The 20,841-nt window shown below is 43.7% G+C and overlaps 1 protein-coding gene across 12 annotated transcripts in view; it reads left to right on the plus strand.

Moving 5' to 3' along the window:
• Nucleotides 1–20,404, plus strand: part of LRRFIP1 (LRR binding FLII interacting protein 1) — a 144,493-nt gene extending 124,089 nt beyond the window's left edge. For 8 of the 12 annotated variants that reach the window (XM_061188898.1, XM_061188921.1, XM_061188913.1 and 5 more), the window contains 3 exons: nt 431–523; nt 4,153–4,294; nt 6,539–9,516. In XM_061188898.1, coding sequence (XP_061044881.1) covers nt 431–523; nt 4,153–4,294; nt 6,539–8,238 — 1,935 coding nt within the window. In that variant the 3' untranslated portion in view covers nt 8,239–9,516. Of the gene's footprint in view, nt 1–430; nt 524–4,152; nt 4,295–6,538; nt 9,517–14,405; nt 14,456–16,008; nt 16,127–16,744; nt 16,825–17,927; nt 18,033–19,591 lie in introns of those variants that run through there. The other 4 variants (XM_061188935.1, XM_061188942.1, XM_061188946.1 and 1 more) reach the window with 1 other exon arrangement.
• The last annotated feature ends 437 nt before the right edge of the window (nt 20,405–20,841 follow it).

A 20,841-nucleotide genomic window follows, 5' to 3' on the forward strand; every position in this document is an offset into this window, starting at 1 on the left:
AGCCCTGGGCCAGGAAGATCCCACGTGTAGCAGAGCAACTAAGCCCGTGCGCCACAACTACTGAGCCTGCGCTCTAGAGCCCACGAGCCACAACTACTGAGCCCGCGTGCCACAACTACTGAGCCTGTGCACCTAGAGCCCGTGCTCTGAAACAAGAGAAGCCACCGCAATGAGAGGCCCGTGCACCACGACGAAGAGTAGCCCCCACTCGCCACAACTAGAGAAAGCCCGTGCGCAGCAACAAAGACCCAGCACAGCCAAAAATAAAAACAAAAAAATAAATAAATTTATTTTTAAAAAAGGCCTTGAAAACTGATGACATGGTAACAGGGAATTTGTTCCAGGTAAAGGTAAATCATAAGAACGTGAACTAGAGTGACAGAAAAATGTGATTCCACTGGAACTTGAATGATCTTCTCCTCCTTTATAGGAATTTGAAAGGGAAAAGCATGCCCACAGTATCCTCCAGTTTCAGTTTGCTGAGGTGAAAGAGGCCCTGAAGCAAAGAGAAGAAATGCTTGAGGTGAGTAGTTTCTCCTGTTTTTCTTTTCTGTGTTTTTTTTTTCTTTGTGTGTGACTTAGGAGCATCTTGTTGGGTCATTACTAAAGCTACCAGTTTTCTTGAAAATTGAGTTTAGGCGAATTCTCTATGCCTCGCTTGAGGAGACAGTTCCTTTTATTAGTGAAGATTCTCATTCTTTGGTGGTTTTGTGTTTGTTTGAGGAGGTGTGGCAGACCGAATAATGCCCCCCTAAGATGTCCATGTCCTAATCCCTGTAACTGTGACTATGTCACCTTACTCAGCCAGAGGGACTTTGCAGATGTGATTAAGTTAAGGACCTTGTGATGGGAGATTATCCTGTATCATCTGCTTGGACCCAGAGTGATCCAAAGGGTCCTTGCAAGAAGGAGGCAGGAAAGTCAAAGGCAGAATAGGAGATGTGACCACGGGGGCAGAGGTCAGAGCCACGTGAGGAAGGGGCCACAAAGCAAGGACTTGTGGGCACATCTAGGAGCTAAAGAAAGGGGGAAATAGATTCTCCCCTGCTCTGAGCCTCCAGAAAAGAGCCCAGGCCTGCCCATGCCTTGGGGACACCATACGACTCATTTTGAACTTCTGAGCGCCCGAACTGTAAGAAAATAAATTTGTGTTGTTCTAAGCCACTGAATTTGTGCTAATTTGTTACAGCGACAAAAAGAAACTAATACAGGCTTGAGTTTTTACTTTTTTAATTTGGTTAGAACTCTAGTGCCTGTAAGTGAGAATTTCACTCCAGCTGGTTTTCTTCCTACACTTGGAGCTGGGGAAAAGGACAGGGATAAAGTCCCAGCATCCTGAGAACGAACTCGGGATCAGTGAGAAAAAATGGTGCTGGGACCTCCAAGGGCACCTGCTGGCTCAGGGGTTGTCTACACTGCAGAGTTTCTTCCCGTTTAACCCTGTATCTGCTTTCTTTCTATCTGTTCCTATTCTTCAGGAAATCCGACAGCTACAGCAGAAACAGGCGAGTTATATCAGGGAGATTTCTGATCTTCAGGAAACGATAGAATGGAAAGACAAAAAGATAGGGGTAGGATTCTCAAGTCTTTGAAATCTGTTCAAGTGGGCAGTCTGCTTAGCAAATTGAGTGCTTTCAGAATCTTTGGTTTGCAAAAAGGCTTGTATGAGTTTGCATGGGACCCCCGTGGGACACAAAACGAATAAAAGGGAGACTACACGAACTTACCCAAATTGACATCTACTCCAAATTGGAAGTGGACTTCCAACGTGGAGATTCTCCTTTGGTCAGCATTCCCGGCTCCCTGCCTGCCTGTGAGCAGCCAGCGGCACAGAAATCAGAGGAGTGAGGAAAGCACGCCGGGCGGGTTCACGCGTGGAGGCTCAGACCTCTTGGAATTCCCTGTCCCGTGTTGCCTGGGCTTTTTCTCCAAGGGCTTTGAGGAAGCTGCAAGGTGGCAGGTGCTGTGCCTCACGCATCCCCACCTTGAGCCTCCCCAGGGAGATGTCAGCCCCTCTCCCTCCACAGGGAAAGAAGAGGCAGTCCATCTGCATTTAGGAGTGACGAGGAGGGAGAAAGAACACACTTAATAAAGTGACAGCTGTGCTCCGCGATGCCAAATGGCTTCCAAAACACGGCGACTCACTCCACACGGCTCTGATAACAATCTCTAGATGCTGAAGCAAACATCAGCACCTTTGCATCGTGAAGCTGCACCTTGCCTTCACTTTGATATGCTCACCGACGCTTATTTAAGATTTTGTGTGCATGTCTGTGTGTGCGTTGTGTTTGCTTCAGGACCACTTTATGTTTATCTGTGACAACAAACACCGAGAATCAACCTACAAAAATAGTCTAAATTACTAAAATAGTTGTCACTGGGGGTTTGTAAACGTTTCTTCTTTTCCTTTATTTATCCCTCATTTAAATGGGCGCATGGCTTCTGTCCCTTCTCCAACTATGCCGTGAAACCTCAGACTAAGCCAGGAGAGGGTGTAAAAAAGAGAGCATCCTTCAGAACATTAATGTCTTTCAGGGAGCACGCACAGTGACCTGTCTTGGCTGGCGTAAACTAAGTGCAGCGCTTAACACTGCATTGTGTTTGTATCTTTAAGCATAGTCTGTCGAATGCCCTGCCAATGTTAGCCTTTTACATAGTAGAAGCCTCCCTCCTAGTCCTGCTTCTGAAGTCGTCTGCTCACCTGTGCGAATCTTCTCTCTCTTTGCTCCGCTACACACTCAGGCGTTAGAGAGGCAGAAAGAGTTCTTTGATTCCATAAGGAGTGAACGAGACGATCTTAGAGAAGAAGTAGTCGTGCTGAAAGAGGAATTAAAGGTATGAAGCCAAAGTACAGTTTTTAAAAATCCAGGCGACAACAGCAAATTCCAGGATTCTCAAGGATGAATGTGTGTGGTTTGTGGGGTTCATTAATTTTATGTCGTTGATTTTAGTTCTGTTAATAAAAGCAAATCGTGGGTTTACTGACCCCAAAGAGACGTGTGAAGTCAGTGTAGATTCCGTGGGGTGTGCTGATTGTCTTTAGATGTTTATAGGCATATCTGATTTTGAAAGCAACTCTGATTTCCAAGAATTTTTTTGATAGGCTGTCTACATTTTTTCTGAAACTCGCCAGTAAATTCTCCAGGACATTCCTCCAAGTTAGAGAATGTATTTCTTTCTTATATTAAAGTCTGGAACATAAGGACCTCTGTAGCTGAACAGTGGTGTGACTGAAGCTAGTTAGACTTGGAGACCCCGTGGATGGTAGGAAAGTTCTGTCTGGGCCACGTCAAGGGGGCTTCAGCTGCTGGCTGGAAACTGAGTAGAATAAACCAACGGGCAGCCGCGGGCAGGGGTCAGAGCTCTGGGTGGACTCTTGGCACCGTAGAAGGTGGTGCTGAGTCTAGGGGCTATGGCCACGGGCTGGCGCGTGCATCGCCGATGGAAACATCCATGTCAGCTACTTATAATGAAGGGTCAAGGCCAGAGCAGTAAGCCAGCAGGGAGCAGGCTTAGAGCTCAGATTCTCAGTGCCGCTCCCCGCCAGGGTGTGAGTACAGGGTTGGGAATTCCTCCAGGCAGAAGGGAAAGAGCGATGGGCGGCAGGAGGGGGTAAGGGAGGGGGTGATCCCGGGTGAGGGGGGCATCCTGGCATTGTGAAGCGTCGCTGGGTTTAAAGTGTTTTGCTGTGTAGTGAGCACGAATTGTATTTCTTTTGAATATAACAAACCTTCCAGCCAAGTTTCATCATTCCTTTCAGAACACGCACATATTTCTTTCTTTATCTCTATCTCTCCTTTTAAAGAACACAGCCCGGGTTTTAGAGGTAAAGACCACTTTATAGTGATTTGCTTGATGCTGCACTTTCTGGCAGCCTACAGTGAAAAAGGATGCCCGAGGAAAGTGTTTTGTCACCAGCACATCAAGACGTGGATGGGAACATGTAAGGAAGAAGGACCCTTGGAGGAAGACATCCCAGATCAGTGTGTGTTGATAGAATATTTACAGGGGTGGAGCCTAGCGCTCCTCTGTCTCTGTAGAGTTTTCCTCGGCTTAGGGAAAAATAGGGGTCTTTTAAATTATTATTTATAAAATAAAGTTCGACCTAATATCACTTAGTGCGTATTACAATGAGCCTGTTTTTATTCCCAGAAACATGGAGTAATCCTAAATTCAGAAATAGCTACCAATGGAGAGACTTCAGACTCTCTAAATAATGTTGGCTACCAAGGTTCTACAGAGATGACAAAGGAAGAGTTAAATGCCCTCAAGGCAACGGGGGATGGGACGCTAGGTAAGTACTTGTTTTCCTTCGATCCTTGCCTCTTCCAGTCAGCACTGGTTCACCTTCCATGCATTGGTAGAGTTGACGTAATCATCACTGATCGATTAACAATCACCCAGCATGCCCTTCGTTCTGTCACTTCATGGGAACTTCCTTGTCAAACGATGCCATCACCCACATGTGTTGTCTGGCATGTACCTCTGTTCAGTGCTCACCACCAATGGCTTAAGAATACGTTCCTTTTGCTTCTCAAAGCTGCCAGTGAGACTGTGAATACAAGGAAAATAATCTCAAAATTAAGTGACCGTGTTGACAGTTTTATTGTATTTGGTTTTCTTCAGTTATGTGCCAAACACGGCGTTTTGACTTATTCTGTTACAGAATTGTCAAAAGATCAGAATAGCAGAGCCATAAAGTAAGTTAGTTGACTGTATTTGCAAGCCAATGCTGCAAATCCTGTGCACCATTAAGCGTTTTGAGAGTCTGAAGTGCCTGTGGACAGCAGATGGACAAATAGCCCTGGGTGTAGGCGAGATGGACGGGGAGCCCTGGGTGGTGAGTGTGGTCATTGCGGAGGGCTTTCCTTACCAACAAGAGTCTGAAAACGTCTGCCCCTTTGTCAGAGGTGATGTTCCTTTGTGTGTCACATTTTTGCTTCTGAAAGAATGTAAATTGGGAAACCCAATATATTGTAGGAATATTTTACACAGTTTTCAAATATCTGAAAAGATTCACCAATTAATATTTGTCGTAATATACTTGGCTTTGGGATAAACCTTCTGCATGTGGTGGGCCGCCTGAAGTTGTAGCCAGCAAATAAGGCCTCGCTCGCAACCATTTCCAGCTTTTCACAGTGAGGCTGGGATAAGGTCAGGGACCATGGCTGTAGTTTCCATTTGGAAGGTTCTTCATGGACATGAAGAAACCTGTAGGCCCCAGCTTCCCAGCACTGGCTTTCTGGGAAGGTGCCTCATTACCTTGATGACTAGTCAAGAAACATAGCTCTTTTCGTTGTGTCAGAGTTGCTGAGGGAAGATAAATTGATGAATGTCCATCCTACCTTTATGTTCCCTACGTGAGCAGCTAGAATTTATCATGCTGCTCTTGTTCAAATATGCATTTTATAAATCCTTGATAACTGTTGTGTAACGAACTCTTAAAGAACAAGAAACGTCGGTTTTGTAAGTGGTCTCCATGTATTTTTTGATCACATATCCCTGTAAAGAATTGCAGGAACTTCCCAAGATATATGTTTATTTTTTATTTATATTTGTGTAATATTTAGTTAATATAAAATGTACATTATAAAACATACGCAATACCAGAGATTTTTAAGGGGTGAGGAAAAGCTGACTCTGAATAGAATCCTGCCGGGCTCTCCGTCTTCCCTGGAGACTGCTGGTCGTAAATTACCGAGCTTTGACTTTCAGCATCGTGGTGGTAGCTCATATGCTGCGATGTTGTTTGTGTGGGGAATCCAAAATGTAACTGTTCATTCCAAAGCAGCAACAGGCTCTTTCATTCATAATTCTTTGATCGCTGATTGATTTACGTCTAATTAAGCGGTCTCTTGATCTGAGGCGTTCCCCTCCTGCTGTAACCGGCCCCCTTCCCTCCAGGAAAGGAGCAAGGTGTTGAGGGCACGGGCTGCTTCCCCAGGAAGACAGTGATGAGGGGGTGGAGGGTGGAGTTCTTTTTACCTCCATGAGCTATTTCAAAAGTGGCTTCCCTTGAGATTGACCTTGAGGCTGAGTTTCTTAAGGTGAACTGAATGTTTCTTTTAAAAATTATTTGAAAGCTGCTCTTAGAGCTGCGTGATATGCAGTGCAGTTTGACAGCTGGAAGAGTAGGAGTGGTCCCCGTGTGCATCCAGAAATGAGAATGGGGACCACGAACCTTCAGTCCTTCTGAACCCCCTCATCTTGCAGAGTTTGGCTGCCTGATCCAGAGCTCTTTCTTATTTGTTAAAACTTAACTTCACCTTTGAAAGTCAGTTCACCCCAGGTGGCACCAGCAGCCACTCTTGCCTTTGACACGGTGGCAGTGGCCTCCGCTGATCCAGCATTTGCTAACGCGATGGCTGCTTTGCCGCACGGAACTGGCAAAGGCTTCTGTCCGCGTGCTGCTCTGACGGCTCTCTCTCTCTTTAGGAGCGGGGTTGTCTGGGAAAGAGAACATGTGTTTACGTTGTAATATATGTTGTGTGGTCAGCCACATCATGGGGTCCCTTCAATTTTCTCAATGGTCTTTTAGGCAGAGCCAATGAAGTGGAGGTGAACAATGAAATGGTGGAGAATGAGGGGAAAAGAGAAATCTTGCCGAACACTGAGCAAAGACAGCACAAAGAGGACCCAGGAGAGGACTGTGTGGACACAGAGGTGTTACATCCTGGTGACAATGCCGAGGACCAGAAAACCTCTGAAGACAGTGCCCCCTCCCCAGGAACATTAGTAAATTCTGAGAACGCGGAACAGGTTCAAAGCCAAATTCTGGAGAACACTTCCTTCTTTGAAAACACACAGCAGGTTGAGTCAAGTGAGGTCATAAACAGTGAACTAGATGGTGAAATCCCAGGTCCTAGGATTGGGCAGGGCAGCAGTAATGCCTTGGATGTCAAAAACCAAAGTAAAGAATCTGCAGAAGAGTGGGAAAAAGAAAAACAGGAAGATTTTGAAACCAACTTGGAAGAGATTAGCATAGAACCACGTCAGGAATCTGCTCCTCTGCAAATATCTGAAGTTGGAAGGGAGAGCAGTGCAGACACTGGGGAGCAGAGTGGGAACCCCACAGAGGCTGTGCCAGAGGCAGGGCTCACTGGATCGGGGGAGCAGGAGGGCACAGTAGCCTCAAGTCCTCCAAGGGGTATCGATGACACAGTGAGTCACCATGAAAAATGGGAGGTAGATGCTCCAGAAGGCTTGGACCCAAGCTCAGGGCATGATTTAGAGAAAGAACTCACCAACCAGGAAGTAGCTGAGCCCAAGGAGGTCCCAATTCAGAGCACAGAGGTAGGTGGGGAGAACAATGAAGAGGAGGGTAAAGGAAGAAAATTAAGGGATGAGAAACCAGTCAAGCTGGAAGTCCGAGCCATTCCTTGTTCTCCAGAAGCCAAAAGCAGTCCTCAGGAGGTGACAGGTCCAAGTACGGTAGATGCTGAAAGTGAACCCCTAGGTGTGAAAGAGCCCGATGAAGAAAAGAATGACCAACAGGGAGAGGCACTGGATTCGTCGCACAAGAAAACGAAGAACAAGAAAAAGAAAAACAAGAAGAAAAAATCACCAGCACCTGTAGAAACCAAAGATGTTCAGAAAGAGTTAACATTTCAAAACCCAGATTTAAGTGAAGTGAAAGAAGAGCAGGTAAAATTTACTGACAAAAAACCAGTTGTAGAAGCACAAAATGAGGTCACTAAAAACCCAAAACAGAACACTGCGGTAGGAAGCAGTAAAAATGCCGATGGTCCAGAAAATCCTAAAATTGAGTTGGATGGAGGACTTAACCAAGAAGATTTTGGTGTAAACACTAAGACAGGGAAAGCAGTAGCTGATGGAGACACGTTGGATTTTGAAGATAATACAGTTCAGTCGTCAGGCACCAGTGCCAGTAATAAAGAATTAGAGGAAGGTGCTATAAAAGATGATGCTGAAGAAGATGGCACCGCTCCCAGCCGTCCTCCAGGTCCAGACAATGAGGAAGTGCCAGGCAGCACCCTGCTCCAAGACGGAGGTCCCTCAAAGAACATTAACGATGCCTGTCAAACTGAAGGCACAGAAGAGCATGTGACATCAGAAAATCTAGGTCAGACCATCAGGAAGGTTTCAGATAGCATTAGTCTAGAAAATGATGACGTGGCACCAGCAGGCGAGGTGGGGGACTTTAATTCAGAAAGCAAGGAAGAGATGACAGGTGGACACAGGAAGGGCAGAAACAAAGAGGACTGTACCTTGTCGTAGGTTGAGGCGGGGTCTTAGGGAGGGGCCAGGACTGCACAGCAAGTCCAACTGTGAGAGACTCCACCGGTGAGACTCAGAAAATGGTCTAGATTGGTATAGACGCACCGAATGACAATCCACCACCAAGTTATCTAATCCTTGAAGCTATAGACTGTTACCTGTAGATTTCTATTTCATCACTAAGGTTATCACACAGATGAGAAGGACACTTCTGTTATCGGAGCTAGTTCTAATGGAGAGCATTCCAAGAGCATCAAACAATAATGTACACTGTTTTATTCCTGCTTAAAATCAGCATCAAAATATTTAGCTTTTGCCTTAAGCTGATATGAATGTGCATATTCTTGACCAAAAGTATCAGCATCTAATTGAAGTGACCAAATAGTATCCTGAGATTTCCACATTATGAGTATGATTTAAATGAAGGTGTCTCATTTAAATATATGTGCTTTCATATTTGATCTTGATATGTATAATATAACCTGTATGGTATTTTATTTAAAAAGTACATAAACGGCCAAACAGCCTATAGGTCACTGAGTGATGAGATTTGCATGTTAGGACAATAATTAATCATGTTAGGGATAGCAAATAAACATCTTACAGCACTAGGGATCGCTTACTTGCTTTTACCTCATATAAGTATTTTATCTCAGACCAATACTTTTGGATCTCATTCTTGAGGATACCTGAATTTATTTTGTAGATTTTGACTTAATGACAATTATGTACCAAAGTCATTTTATACAAAGACTTTTTTTTTTTTTTTTAATTTTTTTCTGGAAGAGATACATGTTGTAATTGCATTTCCTACTGCAGTATTTGGGCAGGGAGAATCATTTCTAAAATTTATTTTTTTAACCTTAAAATTACTTCTCTTTGTATTTGTCTCATCATTATTCAGTAGAGCAAGACAAAAGGATGCTATTCTTGTGCAAACTTCTGATTAGACTCTAACAGGATATTTTAAATAGTTGAATCACTTGGTATTTTGGTACAAATATTTTCATTTGTTGTTTTTCAGTATATTCTTACCGGAAATTTCTTGTTTTGATCTTCCTGAACAAGATATATATTTTCTATATAAAGAAACATTTTAAAAATAATTGTAAAGTTAAATAAAAAACCATTATAAAATATTAAAATTACAGGGGAATGTACAGTTTGAATGCTGTTGACACTTTATGAGATCATATGACTTCGTATTATTGTTACAAGATATAACTGAGTGCAAAAATGACCAATACCTCAACAAAATTTGAAATAAAAACATTTTATAATTTTACAAGCCTGTGATCACTCTTGTGCTACTTGAATTCTGACTGTGGCTACATAATATCATCTTTAATCTACTTTTATCTACTTCTGGGTTGCTAATTCCCAGTTGGGGTTCTATGGAGGACTCACACGTAATATCCATTGTCAGTAGTGAATAGCGTCTCTCCTGGCATCTAGACTGGGACTAGTGTTGGACCATCCTTGAGTAAGATCTTTCCTCATAGAATCTCCTGTGGTCTGTGGTTCTGATGAAGAGCCCAGTTGAGAAAGGTCTCCATGTTGTTGCCTTGCTTACAGGTGCCAATACTTAGAATGTTTTGAAGAGGATGATGAGAATTTCAAATAAACGTTGACTATTTCTGCATAAGTGTCCTGAAGCAGAGGATAATGGGACTGATCAATTCTCTCCACCTGTGCCATATAAATAGAAAACTATGGGGCTTGCTAGAGAATCAAGTCCAAGGGCTGCAAGGACTTTAAAGTTGGTATCCCTAACTTTAGCAAAGCTGCGTTCATACGGGAATGCACATTGGGAAACAGCTCTCCTTCCTACTTTTAAAGGCCTCTGGGGAAGTGATTCAACAGCCAAACTCACTCAGTGGTGAGATCATCGAACCATTTTAAGTTCTTTCCTTTCTTTCCCATGTTATTCAACAGCACATTTAAGGGCATTATTATAGGCTTCCCATCCCTCCAGCCAGCCAGCCAGCAGTCTCAAGTGTTCATCCCTCATTTAATCGATAAACATGTAGATCACTTCCTATATGGAAGGTGCTCTGCCCATGAACAAGCACATAGGACCCAACCTCTAGTGGAAGCAGCAGAGAATTGGAAAGTCAGCAAAAAAGAAGATAAGGATTCTGAAGAGCCAAACCATCCCTGATAATCTAAGAGCCTTCATTATGAACATCAATTACTCTGCTCCGAGGGCGAGATGATATTACAGCCCCACACAGTAATTAATGTGCACGTGAAGGCCCCTGAATTATCAAGAAATGGTTACCTTTGGTATATTAAGTGTAGGAAGGCGTGGAAGTACATAAGGCAGTTTGGAAAGATCGCAATGTCAAACAATTCAGACTCAGAAAAGAATCAAAAGGTGACCTGTCAGCCACAACCCCAGAGGAACCTGGACCACTGAGGTTTCACTATAAGGCAGAATAGAGAAAAGCATCGATCACTGATACTTTAAATCAAAAAGCTGGGGTATTTTTCAACCCCAAACCAGAACATGGCTACTGTATGTAAAATGTTAATCTTCCTTCCAAAGTATGTAAGTATAATTATGAGTCTCTGTAAAAAATAGGGAAAGGTAACTGAGAATTTTGAATTATAGGCTATTTTATAACATACAAAGGTTGGGAAGCAGTAGAATTTTTGAAAAGAGTGTTTAAGAATGGGATATCTTGCATTGACTACTTTCTATAACATCGAGTATTTCCAATTAATGGAAAACCTAATGACCTGAACATTTAAATTTCCACTGTCACTAGGACCCTGGAGTTCTGCTTCTGGGTGTTTAGACAGTTTAGGGTTCCTGTTTTCTATTGATAGATTCCTTTTCTAGGAGACCACCTTGTATGACATGCCACCATGGCCATCGAAACAAGGGAACACAACAGTAAGATTCATTCCAAATGTCCGGGCTCCAGAAGGAAAGGAAGGGGTGTTTGTGAGCGTGCCACATTCAGAATACGTGCTTATTCAGTGTGCTGATCTTATATAGGGAGTACAGTCTTTCAGGGGAAAAACCCTTTCGCGTTCTCCCTTTCACCCTCTCTGCCCCTCTTACATCAAAGACGAACGAATTTTTTGAGACGTGAAAGGCTTCAGCTGTTCGGCTGAACTGAAGCAGCAGCTGCTGTGGGGAGTTGCCATCTGTACAGACCTCTTCAGCAGCCTGGCCCTGTTCTGCCTTTTACAGGAAGGAGGGGCGATCCTGGCGTGGGAGGCTAGCCCTGGGGAAGTTGAAAACTGACCACATGGATTGTAATCAAATTAAGTCAGGGCAAGGAGGGAGCGGAGAAAGGACCACACTCAGTGGATTTGTTGAGATGTCAGTCTTGTGATCATTATCTTTGCGAATATGGAGGGAGGTGACTTTCTCTGCCGTGGGGAGAGGAGGCCTGAGCCCCCGGATTGGGTGAAATTAACCCACAGAATGAAAATTATCCTCCTGATAATATATTATTATGAGTAAGCTCCTTACCCTTACTGTGTCTCATTTTACTCTCTGAAACTGGGGTTAGCACCTGCCTTTTAGAGTGGTGGTGAGGATCAGACCCAGTAAAGCGCTAGAGAGTAAGTGCCGAGTGACCATGGTTGTTGCTGGTGGTTGACCTTCGCAGCCTGGACAGACGCGGTCACAGCACGCAAGCCCCTCTGGAGCAGGGCTGGGGGTCCCGGTGCTCGCTTGCTGCCCCTGTGACTGTCTGTATGGCCTCGCCACTTTGTTTCTTGTTTCCCGGGTCTCTAAAGTTCACACCAGAAAGTGTGGTGGAATTTAATATATAAAGACCAGATTTTTAAAAAATGTAATCCTTTAACAATGTTACTAAAATAACTTTAATTGCCAATTGATTTTAACTTCCCAGTGTAAAAGAAAACTCTGGGTTTGAGACAGTGTGACTTCATCTTCTTTAATGCTTATCGTTTGGGTGTTAGAGACCCATGATGAGCCAGGCTGCTTAGTGCGTATAGGTTTGCAGCACTCTTGCTCAGTATCACAGTAATTACCAGTCATGCATTACTGTTCACTTCACAGGTTAGACTTGTTGACTTTTAAGACTGTAAAAAAAGCAGTACTCATTTTCATTTCTTTTTTGAATTTTTTTTATTGAAGTATAGTTGATTTACAATATTATGTTCGTTTCAGGTGTATAACATAGTGTTTCAATATTTTTATAGATTACACTCTATTTAAAGTTATTATAATATAGTGACTATATTTCCTGTGCTGTACAATATACCCTTGTAGCTTATTTATTTTATACATAGTAGTTTGTACCTCTTAATGCTCTACTCCATCTTGCCCCTCCCTCCTTCCCTCTCCCCAGTGGTAACCACTAGTTACCATCTGGGAGTCTGTTTCTATTTTGTTATATTCATTCATTTGTTTTATTTTTCAAATTCTACATATAAGTGATAACATGTACTGTCTGTCTTTCCCTGACTTATTTTCTTTATATCACACAATTTTGCTTCTTTCTTTTTTCCAGTTTCCTGAAACTATTTAGTTTTAATCTTCTCCACTTCTGCTTTAAAATTTCCCTTCCTTAAAACTTCCATTTGTCTTTCTCCATTTTTCATACTTTCACTATAAGACTAAAGGTCAGATTGCTCTTGTTTTTTATTGTTAGCACTATTATTACATTTTAACTTTCTTTTTACTCGCTGTCTAAGATATTTGATGTCTTCTAATAGAAAAAAAATAATAAAATTGTAAATAGATGTGTGAGCCTCAAATCACCTTCTGATATATTCAGTGTTTCTTATGATGCCTGTGGTTTTTGGATATAGGAATATAAAATATACAAGATAAAACGAAAAGTGATATTGAATAAGAGAGCCAGGTTTTTAATTTATTTTTAATTTTTGTTTCAGTGTTGGGTGCGTTTATGGAAGGGACAGAATAAAACATCTGTCAGAAGCAGTTTGTATGTAAATTAAAATGGAACTCAAAAGGATTATAAATGTATCTTATATGTAACATTTTCTATTTTCATTTATTTTGTTATTGTGCCTTTCAAAATAGCAATTTAGGATGTTTGGAAAAACAATTAGCGAAAACACGTAACTTGGATTAGAATGTGGATAGATGATTTTTTTAATGAAAACAAAGGTGCGTTTTGTGTGAATTATTTCCATTTCACACAGCTAATCAAAACCTGGGAAGAAGAGCCTCAGGCCAGGAGTCCGGTCTGACTCAGAGGGCTGTGTTTAGGAAGACAGTGGGTGCAGGGGTTAGGGGTGCAGCCCTGGGGCCTTAGGAAAGCTGCTGGGCCTGGGTCCTCATCTGTAGAAGAGGGATGTGGCAGCAGTGCCCACCTGCAGGGCTTCGCGGGAGGTGGTGTGAGTGGCTGGCACAGTGCCTGGCACACAGTGAGGGCACAGCACACTTGAGCACCCACCACCATCACGTCGTCCTGATTTTGCCTTGAAACTGGTGTAGGATTTTGCCCCTAAAATCCTCCCTGGGTCTTGGTTTCCTCTCTGTAGTCTGGAGAATGTTTTACTCAATGCCCCTTCAGAGAGATGTTTGGGGGATTTCTAGGTGCTTACGTATATGCAAATGTCTGTATCTGGGGTGGGAAGAATGACAGAAACCTAAGTTATTACTGCGTTCTTCCTCAAAAGAATAGCAACAAGTGGGTTACCGGATGTGTTGTCGGCACACTTAGGGTTCATAAGCAGAGTCAGAACTCTGACATTGGTGAGTCTTTGAGAGAAATGAGGAAGCTCAGCCCTTGTGGGATGGAAACTTGGAAAGTCAAGGCTAACGAAAATGCTGGTGATATATATTTGATCCCGACTCTCAGTGTGTTTGTACCTCGCTAATGATGTTAAACCGTGAAGCCTTGTGAGATCTTGTGTTGCAGTGTGGTTTGGCCCGAGAGCTCTTGCATGCTAACCCAGAGTAGAAGATTAGCCTGTTTGCATGCAGCCGGATGCTGCCCTGACGAGACAAGCATGTGCGGGAGGTTGACGCGGTTCACCTCCCTTGGCTGAATTCCTCCCCCATCCTGTGTGTGGCCTCATTCGCTGTGGTACGTGTGTAATACCTTCATCGTCAGTTTCACTAACCCCAATGCTGCTTCTTCAGTTTAGCAATCTGCCGAAAGGGGCAGTCCGTGGAGTCACCTAAACCTGTATCCTTCTGCTTTCTTTAGATATTAGGTTGAAAAAGCTTGTTGATGAGCGGGAACGCTTATTGGAACAGGTAACCATCTTTTTATTACTTTACGGGTTCTGGCACGGGGCACCTGAAACCGGGAACCTTCCCATTCTAGCTTCTTGCTTCATCAGGAAACCCCTCTGATGCATCGTGGCTGAAAATAATTAGCAAGCCAACCAGTGTTCTTAATGTTCTTGTCCAAGTAAAAGATGAGAAATCATATCAGATTTAGAGAGGATGTCCCAAAGATTCAAGGCCATGGTCTGAATTTGGTACAAGCTACATGAATTGCTGCTTAAAATAAAGATTTATGTAGAAGGCCTCGATTAAGCCTTGAGAGGCAAGGGTGTTCCCCAGACATTCCGACACCCTTCCTCTTCCACTGGCCCGTAAAAGTCAGTTTTGTAATCTCTCAGTGATCAGCACCCCTGTCCAGCAGGGATTTCTTTGTTACAGCTGATCCAAGTTGTTTTAACTATAGTTTACCTTCCTTGATCTCTTCTACCTCAAGAAATACTACACAGTTGTCCTATTTGGTCTTTTTCATATGCAGGGTAGTATTAAATTATTCCACAGTCACTTTCTAAGGAAGCTCGATTTCTCTCATTTTCCCGCGTAAGCCTAATCAAAGGTATTTGCCTCGCTTTTTACAAGATCTGAAGATTTCTCTCAAAATTGGGTAAGGCACTAAATGTGGTGGGAGGATTCTCATGAAGTGCCTGTGATCTTTTAAAAACATGTGTCCATGGTAATTCTGTACTTGTTTTCTTAAAGCAGCATGCACCGATGGTTTGTATGTCACTGGGGGTCTGCTCTGCTCCTGTCGGTGTGTGGGGGGACTTCCAACAAGTCCGCAGAGATTAGAGGTTAACAGAACAAGGGCTGGGAGACACCCCACTACATAGCAGAAGATTCTACAGTCACGGCTGTTCACTGCAATTCCAGCTACTCTATGTCGTGTGTCTCTCTCAGAGGGAAGAAAGCTATGTAGAGGCCAGCTCTCTCTGCAGGTGGCAAACCTACAACCTGTTTGGGTTCTGTTGGGGACAGCACTGCTGTGCCTGGAAGGCTCCAGGTGGCCCTTCCTGGCTTTTTAGTGAATAAAGCAAAGGTGAATCGTGTACTGATTTATGAACTCATAGATAAACACTCAGAACTGTTTTATGGAAAATCTCCTCCTGAATTCGAGAGGAACTTCAACCTTAGAAATAACTTCTCGCCCAGAGTTACAAAATAATGCATGCCTGTTACAGTAAATATAATTCCATTTTCATCCTGTATACTACTATTACTTTCTAAGAAGAGGACTAACTGGCACAAGGTTTTTCATTTATTTATTTGGGTTTGTTCCTTTATGAAACGGGAGAGACTCCCCCATCTTCCTGGTAGATTGTAATGTCTTACTGCATTTCTCTCCTGCTTCATTATGGAACCCTTGTCTCTCTGGCCCCTTCGAGACACACGAAATAACGGCAAGGCAACATCGGATTGTACTTAGGGGGTGTGGGCTTTTACGTTACATGCAGCTTCCTTTCTGATAGGCTCTCGTCTCATTTAGAATAGAGAAATTAACGTGCTTTATTGGTGGATGTTTTCAGATTAAGAAACTCAAAGGGCAGCTGGAAGAGAGACAGAGGAATATCAGATTAGACAGTCTGCACCCGGAAGATGGGGCCTTACAAAACGGGACGGACGTGCATGTGATGGATCTACAAAGTAAATGTCAATCCTCGTGTAGAAGAAATCCCTTTGCCATGCGCGATTTTTATTGTACTAATGCGGGAGGAGAAAAACTATCGTGGCAAGGAACGGCCGGTGTTCCCAACGTCCCCCCAAAAGCCCTGAGTACAGAAGCACAAAGATGTTTCCTTGTGGGCTAGAGCAAGGAGGGGCAGGTGGGCAGAGCAAGGATGTTTCTGTCTGAGCCTAAGAAACAGAACAGGTGCCCCAAAACGTGCACCAAGGTACCACCAGCTGACGCGCTGCTAGAAACCACATTTACTACGCTGAATACAGTCTTTGGATCTGCTGACTGTATGGGGAAATCGGAAGGTATTTTTCTGTGCCAGTAAACTAGAAAGAGGCTTACGAGGACAAAAGCAGGCCCAGCCTCTCTCCCCTTCCCCCTTCCCCCTACCATTTCTTTGCCTTCTTTGCTCAAGGGCACTCCCCCTGCTGCGGAGAAAGAGCGCCTCCTGAGTTGTGAGGCCACAGGCCAGGACTTACAGATTGGCAAAACGATTATAAAGTAAGGGCTTGGTTGTGGGTAACTATTGTTTTAACATTTCAAAAGCCCAAGAGCTTAACAGATTTTCCTTCTCTTTCAACCTTTAGGGGATGCCAACAGACAGATCAGCGACCTTAAATTTAAACTTGCAAAATCTGAGCAAGAGATAACTGCATTAGAACAAAATGTACGTGCACACTTGTAAGCGATCACTGGCCGCCCAACTGAGGATTAACTCGTTTTATTTGCTAGAAAGGCTTGAAGGCTGAGGACAAAAAGAAGCAGAGAATTTTAGAACCAAAAAAGGTCCTAAGGGGGATAAACAAGGCAGCAAGTCTCTCCGTGTATTTCCTACAAGGAGAGGATGTGGGGAGGGAGAGGTCATAACTAGGATCTGGGCTCTTATAATCGATACTAATCCTTTATAAACAAAGTTAGTTGCAGAAAGTACCTAATGTGGTTAGGGTTTTTTTTGACAGTTTGTTCTTTAAAAAAAAAAAAAAAAAAAAAAAACGGTTAATTACAAAACGCTTCATGCAGGGATGTCCCTTTTGCCTGGATTTTCCCTCTTTCCCTCCCAGCCCAGCGGCTCGCTCTGGTCCCTAGATTTGGGGTGCTCATGCCTCCAGTGTGCTGGGCCCTGGGACAGACTGTGTCCTAACCGAAGGGAGAGATAAAAGCAGGTACTCTTGCCCCCTCCATTGTGGGTATATGTGGCTGGAACTTTTTGGAATTTTTGTAGAGACGAAAATGAGAAGCTCACCTAGAAAGCGATGCGTGTTCGGAAGCATGCCTTTGAGGGCAGGCTGAGTCTCTGGCCGCAGATGCCACCCAAAAGCCGCCTTCCGTCACCTCACTCTCTGAGTCCCTTGCCTCTCTCCTCCCTTTCCTGCTTCCCCACCCCCCCACCCCCAGGAGAGATTAGACTGGAGCTGAGGTCCTGGTGGTCCTGGTGGAGCCGTTGCCTCACCAGCCTGGTTCTGCAGGATCGACCCACATCGGGGAGAGATGGTGTCATGGGGTCTGCACGACGGGAACCACACTTGGGACAAGGGTCAGGGAGGAAATGAGTCCCTCATAGGTGTCAGTACTGGCTTGCTCATAAATATGAACAAATAGCTTGCGTGGCTAGAACCTATGTAATAGTCCCAAATGCTAGATCATAACTATTGTCATGGTGTTTTCTCTCATTTTATTAAATTATACCTTTTGATCTCAAATATAGTAAAGCAATCGGGGAAAGAAAACAGGCCTATCAACTTATACACATGATTTTTCCTTTCCTTTCAGGTCATAAGGTTAGAAAGCCAAGTATCACGTTATAAATTGGCTGCTGAAAATGCTGAAAAGATAGAAGATGAACTTAAGGCTGAAAAACGGAAACTTCAAAGAGAGGTAAATTTTCTAGGCTATTTCTAGGAAAAGAACGGATAATGATACTCTAGTTGGGAGAGCGGGAAATGTGCGGCCGAATCATTCATTGTCATATCTGCCCAAACCACTCTGAAGGGCTGTGCTCACGCCATAAAGGAAATTGTAGTTCAGCCAATTAGGAGCTTAGGGCCAGAATCACCTGTCAGTGGTCTTTCTATCTATGGTGATTGCAACTATCATGCCACCATCTTCTGGCTTCTGCTAAGAGATCTGTCATTCTAACTCTTTTTAGGTGATCTTTTTTTTTTCCCCTCTCTAGCTGCTCTGCCATTCTCTTTGCCTTTGATTTTCTACATTTCACTCTAATGTGTTAATATGTGGGTTTACTACTATTTGTTCTGCTTGGGATGTGTTGTGTTTCTTTGATCTGTGAGGTCTTTTTTCTAAATAAATTTTGGAAAATTTTCAACCACGATCTCCTTCAGTAACTCCTCTTCCCTAGACTCCACCTACCCCCTGGGACTTTGATCAGAGGATGCCAGATCTTCTCACGGACCCTCTGCATTTCTCTACCATCTGTCTTTTCCATTTCCCCTCTCCTTACCTCCCAACGCTGCATAATGTACAGTTTTTGTAGATCTTCCATTTCACCTCCTTTTGTTTCGTATTCTCATTCCTGATTGTTTCTTGTTTATGTTTCCTTTGTTGATTGTGTCCTTATTTCTTTAACGATTTCATACACAGCTGTTCTGTTTTCCACACTGACGACTGAAACACGTTCAGTCTTGGGGGTCTGTTTCTGTTGTTTATTGCTTCTGTTGACTCAGATGGTTTGTCCCATCGTGTGTTTGGTGTTTTAGGAGATTGTGCTTGATTTGAATTTATATACTTGAATTTATACTCCAGGCCTGACTTGGGGAAATTTCTACAAAGAGGGCTTCTGCTTCTGCCTCTGCTGGTGAAAGGCAGGGCAGGGCCGTTTAACCTGTCTCAGGACCCCGCCCACCCTCCTGGAGGGTTTTGGATCAGAAGCAGAACTGCAGACTCTGTTCTAATGATGCACGTCTCCACAATCACAGGGCTGTGAACCCCCGCCTTAGGGCACCTCCACTCTGCCTCACTGCCTGCTGGTCCAGGCAGCTCCCTGCTGATGTGGCTCCTGCTGTGACCCCCAGGCTCTGTGGCCCTGGCTCCCGGGGATGATCATCCTGGCCTCAGGCATTCCCACTTTGGTTTCTGGCTGCAGAGCCCTAGCACCCAGCTGCCCAGGGCTGTGGGGATCACCTCCTCCAGCTGGTCTGGCTCAGCTCTTGTTTGTTTGTTTGCCTCACCTTCTGTGAGACCATCAGGATCCCCAAGACTGCGCCATGTCTGGGGTCTAGCTATTTCAGAGGAGGAAGGTTCCCTAGTTACTCATGAGGCCAGAATCTTGTGCCTTGTGTTCCTTTTTAAATTAAGAAATATACATATACACACGTGTAGGTATATGCGTATTTTTAGAATCTCGGTGGGTCTGGGTCGTAATTTGTTTTTCAGTAGGCTTGGAATCCAAGCTCACTGCCTTTTGCCTTTATTTCCAGCTTCGCTCTGCATTGGACAAAACAGAAGAGCTTGAGGTGAGCAACGGCCACTTAGTGAAGCGTCTGGAAAAAATGAAAGCCAACAGGAGTGTCCTCTTGTCCCAGCAGTAAAGGCCAGTTCTGAACAGGAAACGATCGGGTGGATGGAGAGCACTGTTTCGTACGCTGTTCTGTTGCTGTCTGGGAGCACTGCTTCTTCCCCTGCTTCTGAGAGAACACCCCCGGGGAGCACCCGGCTCAGCCCCGGCACCCCCAGCAGCAACCAGATGCCTCCGTCTGCAGACCGCAACCCGGGCTGGGGCGGCCGCTCCGAACCTGCAGGCCATTTAATAAGCACACTGGGCCGTGGAGCTCTGTTTCCGACGGTGCAGCAGCCTCTTCATGCCATTTAAAATGGTGATCAAAGTAAAGATGAACGTGGGACTTGAGTTTTCTTTTCATGTGTCTTGCTGAACATTAAGGGGAAATGTTTCAGTGTTGGGACTTCCTTTTGTGGCAGAATTTACAATTTGAGTGACTTCAGTAGTATCTCTTAGTCTATGCTTTTCATACACAAAACACTGTGGAACCACAAGCCATTACCAAGCAAAACTCCTTCACTAGAAACAAGGGGATGGTCTAGAAGTAAAAGTGACCTTAAGAAGACTCTTTACAGGCAACAATGAAGCTTTTCTAAGGGATTTTTCCATCGGTTCAATCAAAAGAATACTTTTTTCCAGGGTAATTAGGCAACAGCTTCACCGAAAATGACAGCTTTTCATTCGCATTATTGAATCCTTACATTTGGAATTGAAGTTGTTAACTTCTTTTAAAGAGTGTACTATTGGAAAAATTAAAAAATGAAATGTTGAAAGACTTCAGCAATATGGTTTTTATTTTTTCCCACTGAGAAAGAAGATCTTTAACTATTTCATAATAATTGTTCTGTATATTTTGGATCATCTTTTTATTTTTTTAGCGTATCAAATCAATGCACTTTTCTTTCTCTATTTAAAAAAGGTGTATTCACAGTGAATAAGAATAGAACACTTACAAGAATCAGTACTCTTAGGATAAAAAGTAAACTGAAGAAGTTACAGACCAGAGTAGAGACAGTAACTCCAAGGACAAAAGTAAACGGCGTTGGGCTACTTGCTGATTTTCAGTTACTCTTTCGTATACGTTGGGTTTCACATAAGGCTGGTTCAGCAGGCCAGCTTTTCAGGATATTAGCAAGTGCAAACCAAGATAACATCATCCATAACTATACC

This window comes from Eubalaena glacialis, chromosome 1 (assembly GCF_028564815.1).
Source record: "Eubalaena glacialis isolate mEubGla1 chromosome 1, mEubGla1.1.hap2.+ XY, whole genome shotgun sequence".
Taxonomy (NCBI): domain Eukaryota; kingdom Metazoa; phylum Chordata; class Mammalia; order Artiodactyla; family Balaenidae; genus Eubalaena; species Eubalaena glacialis.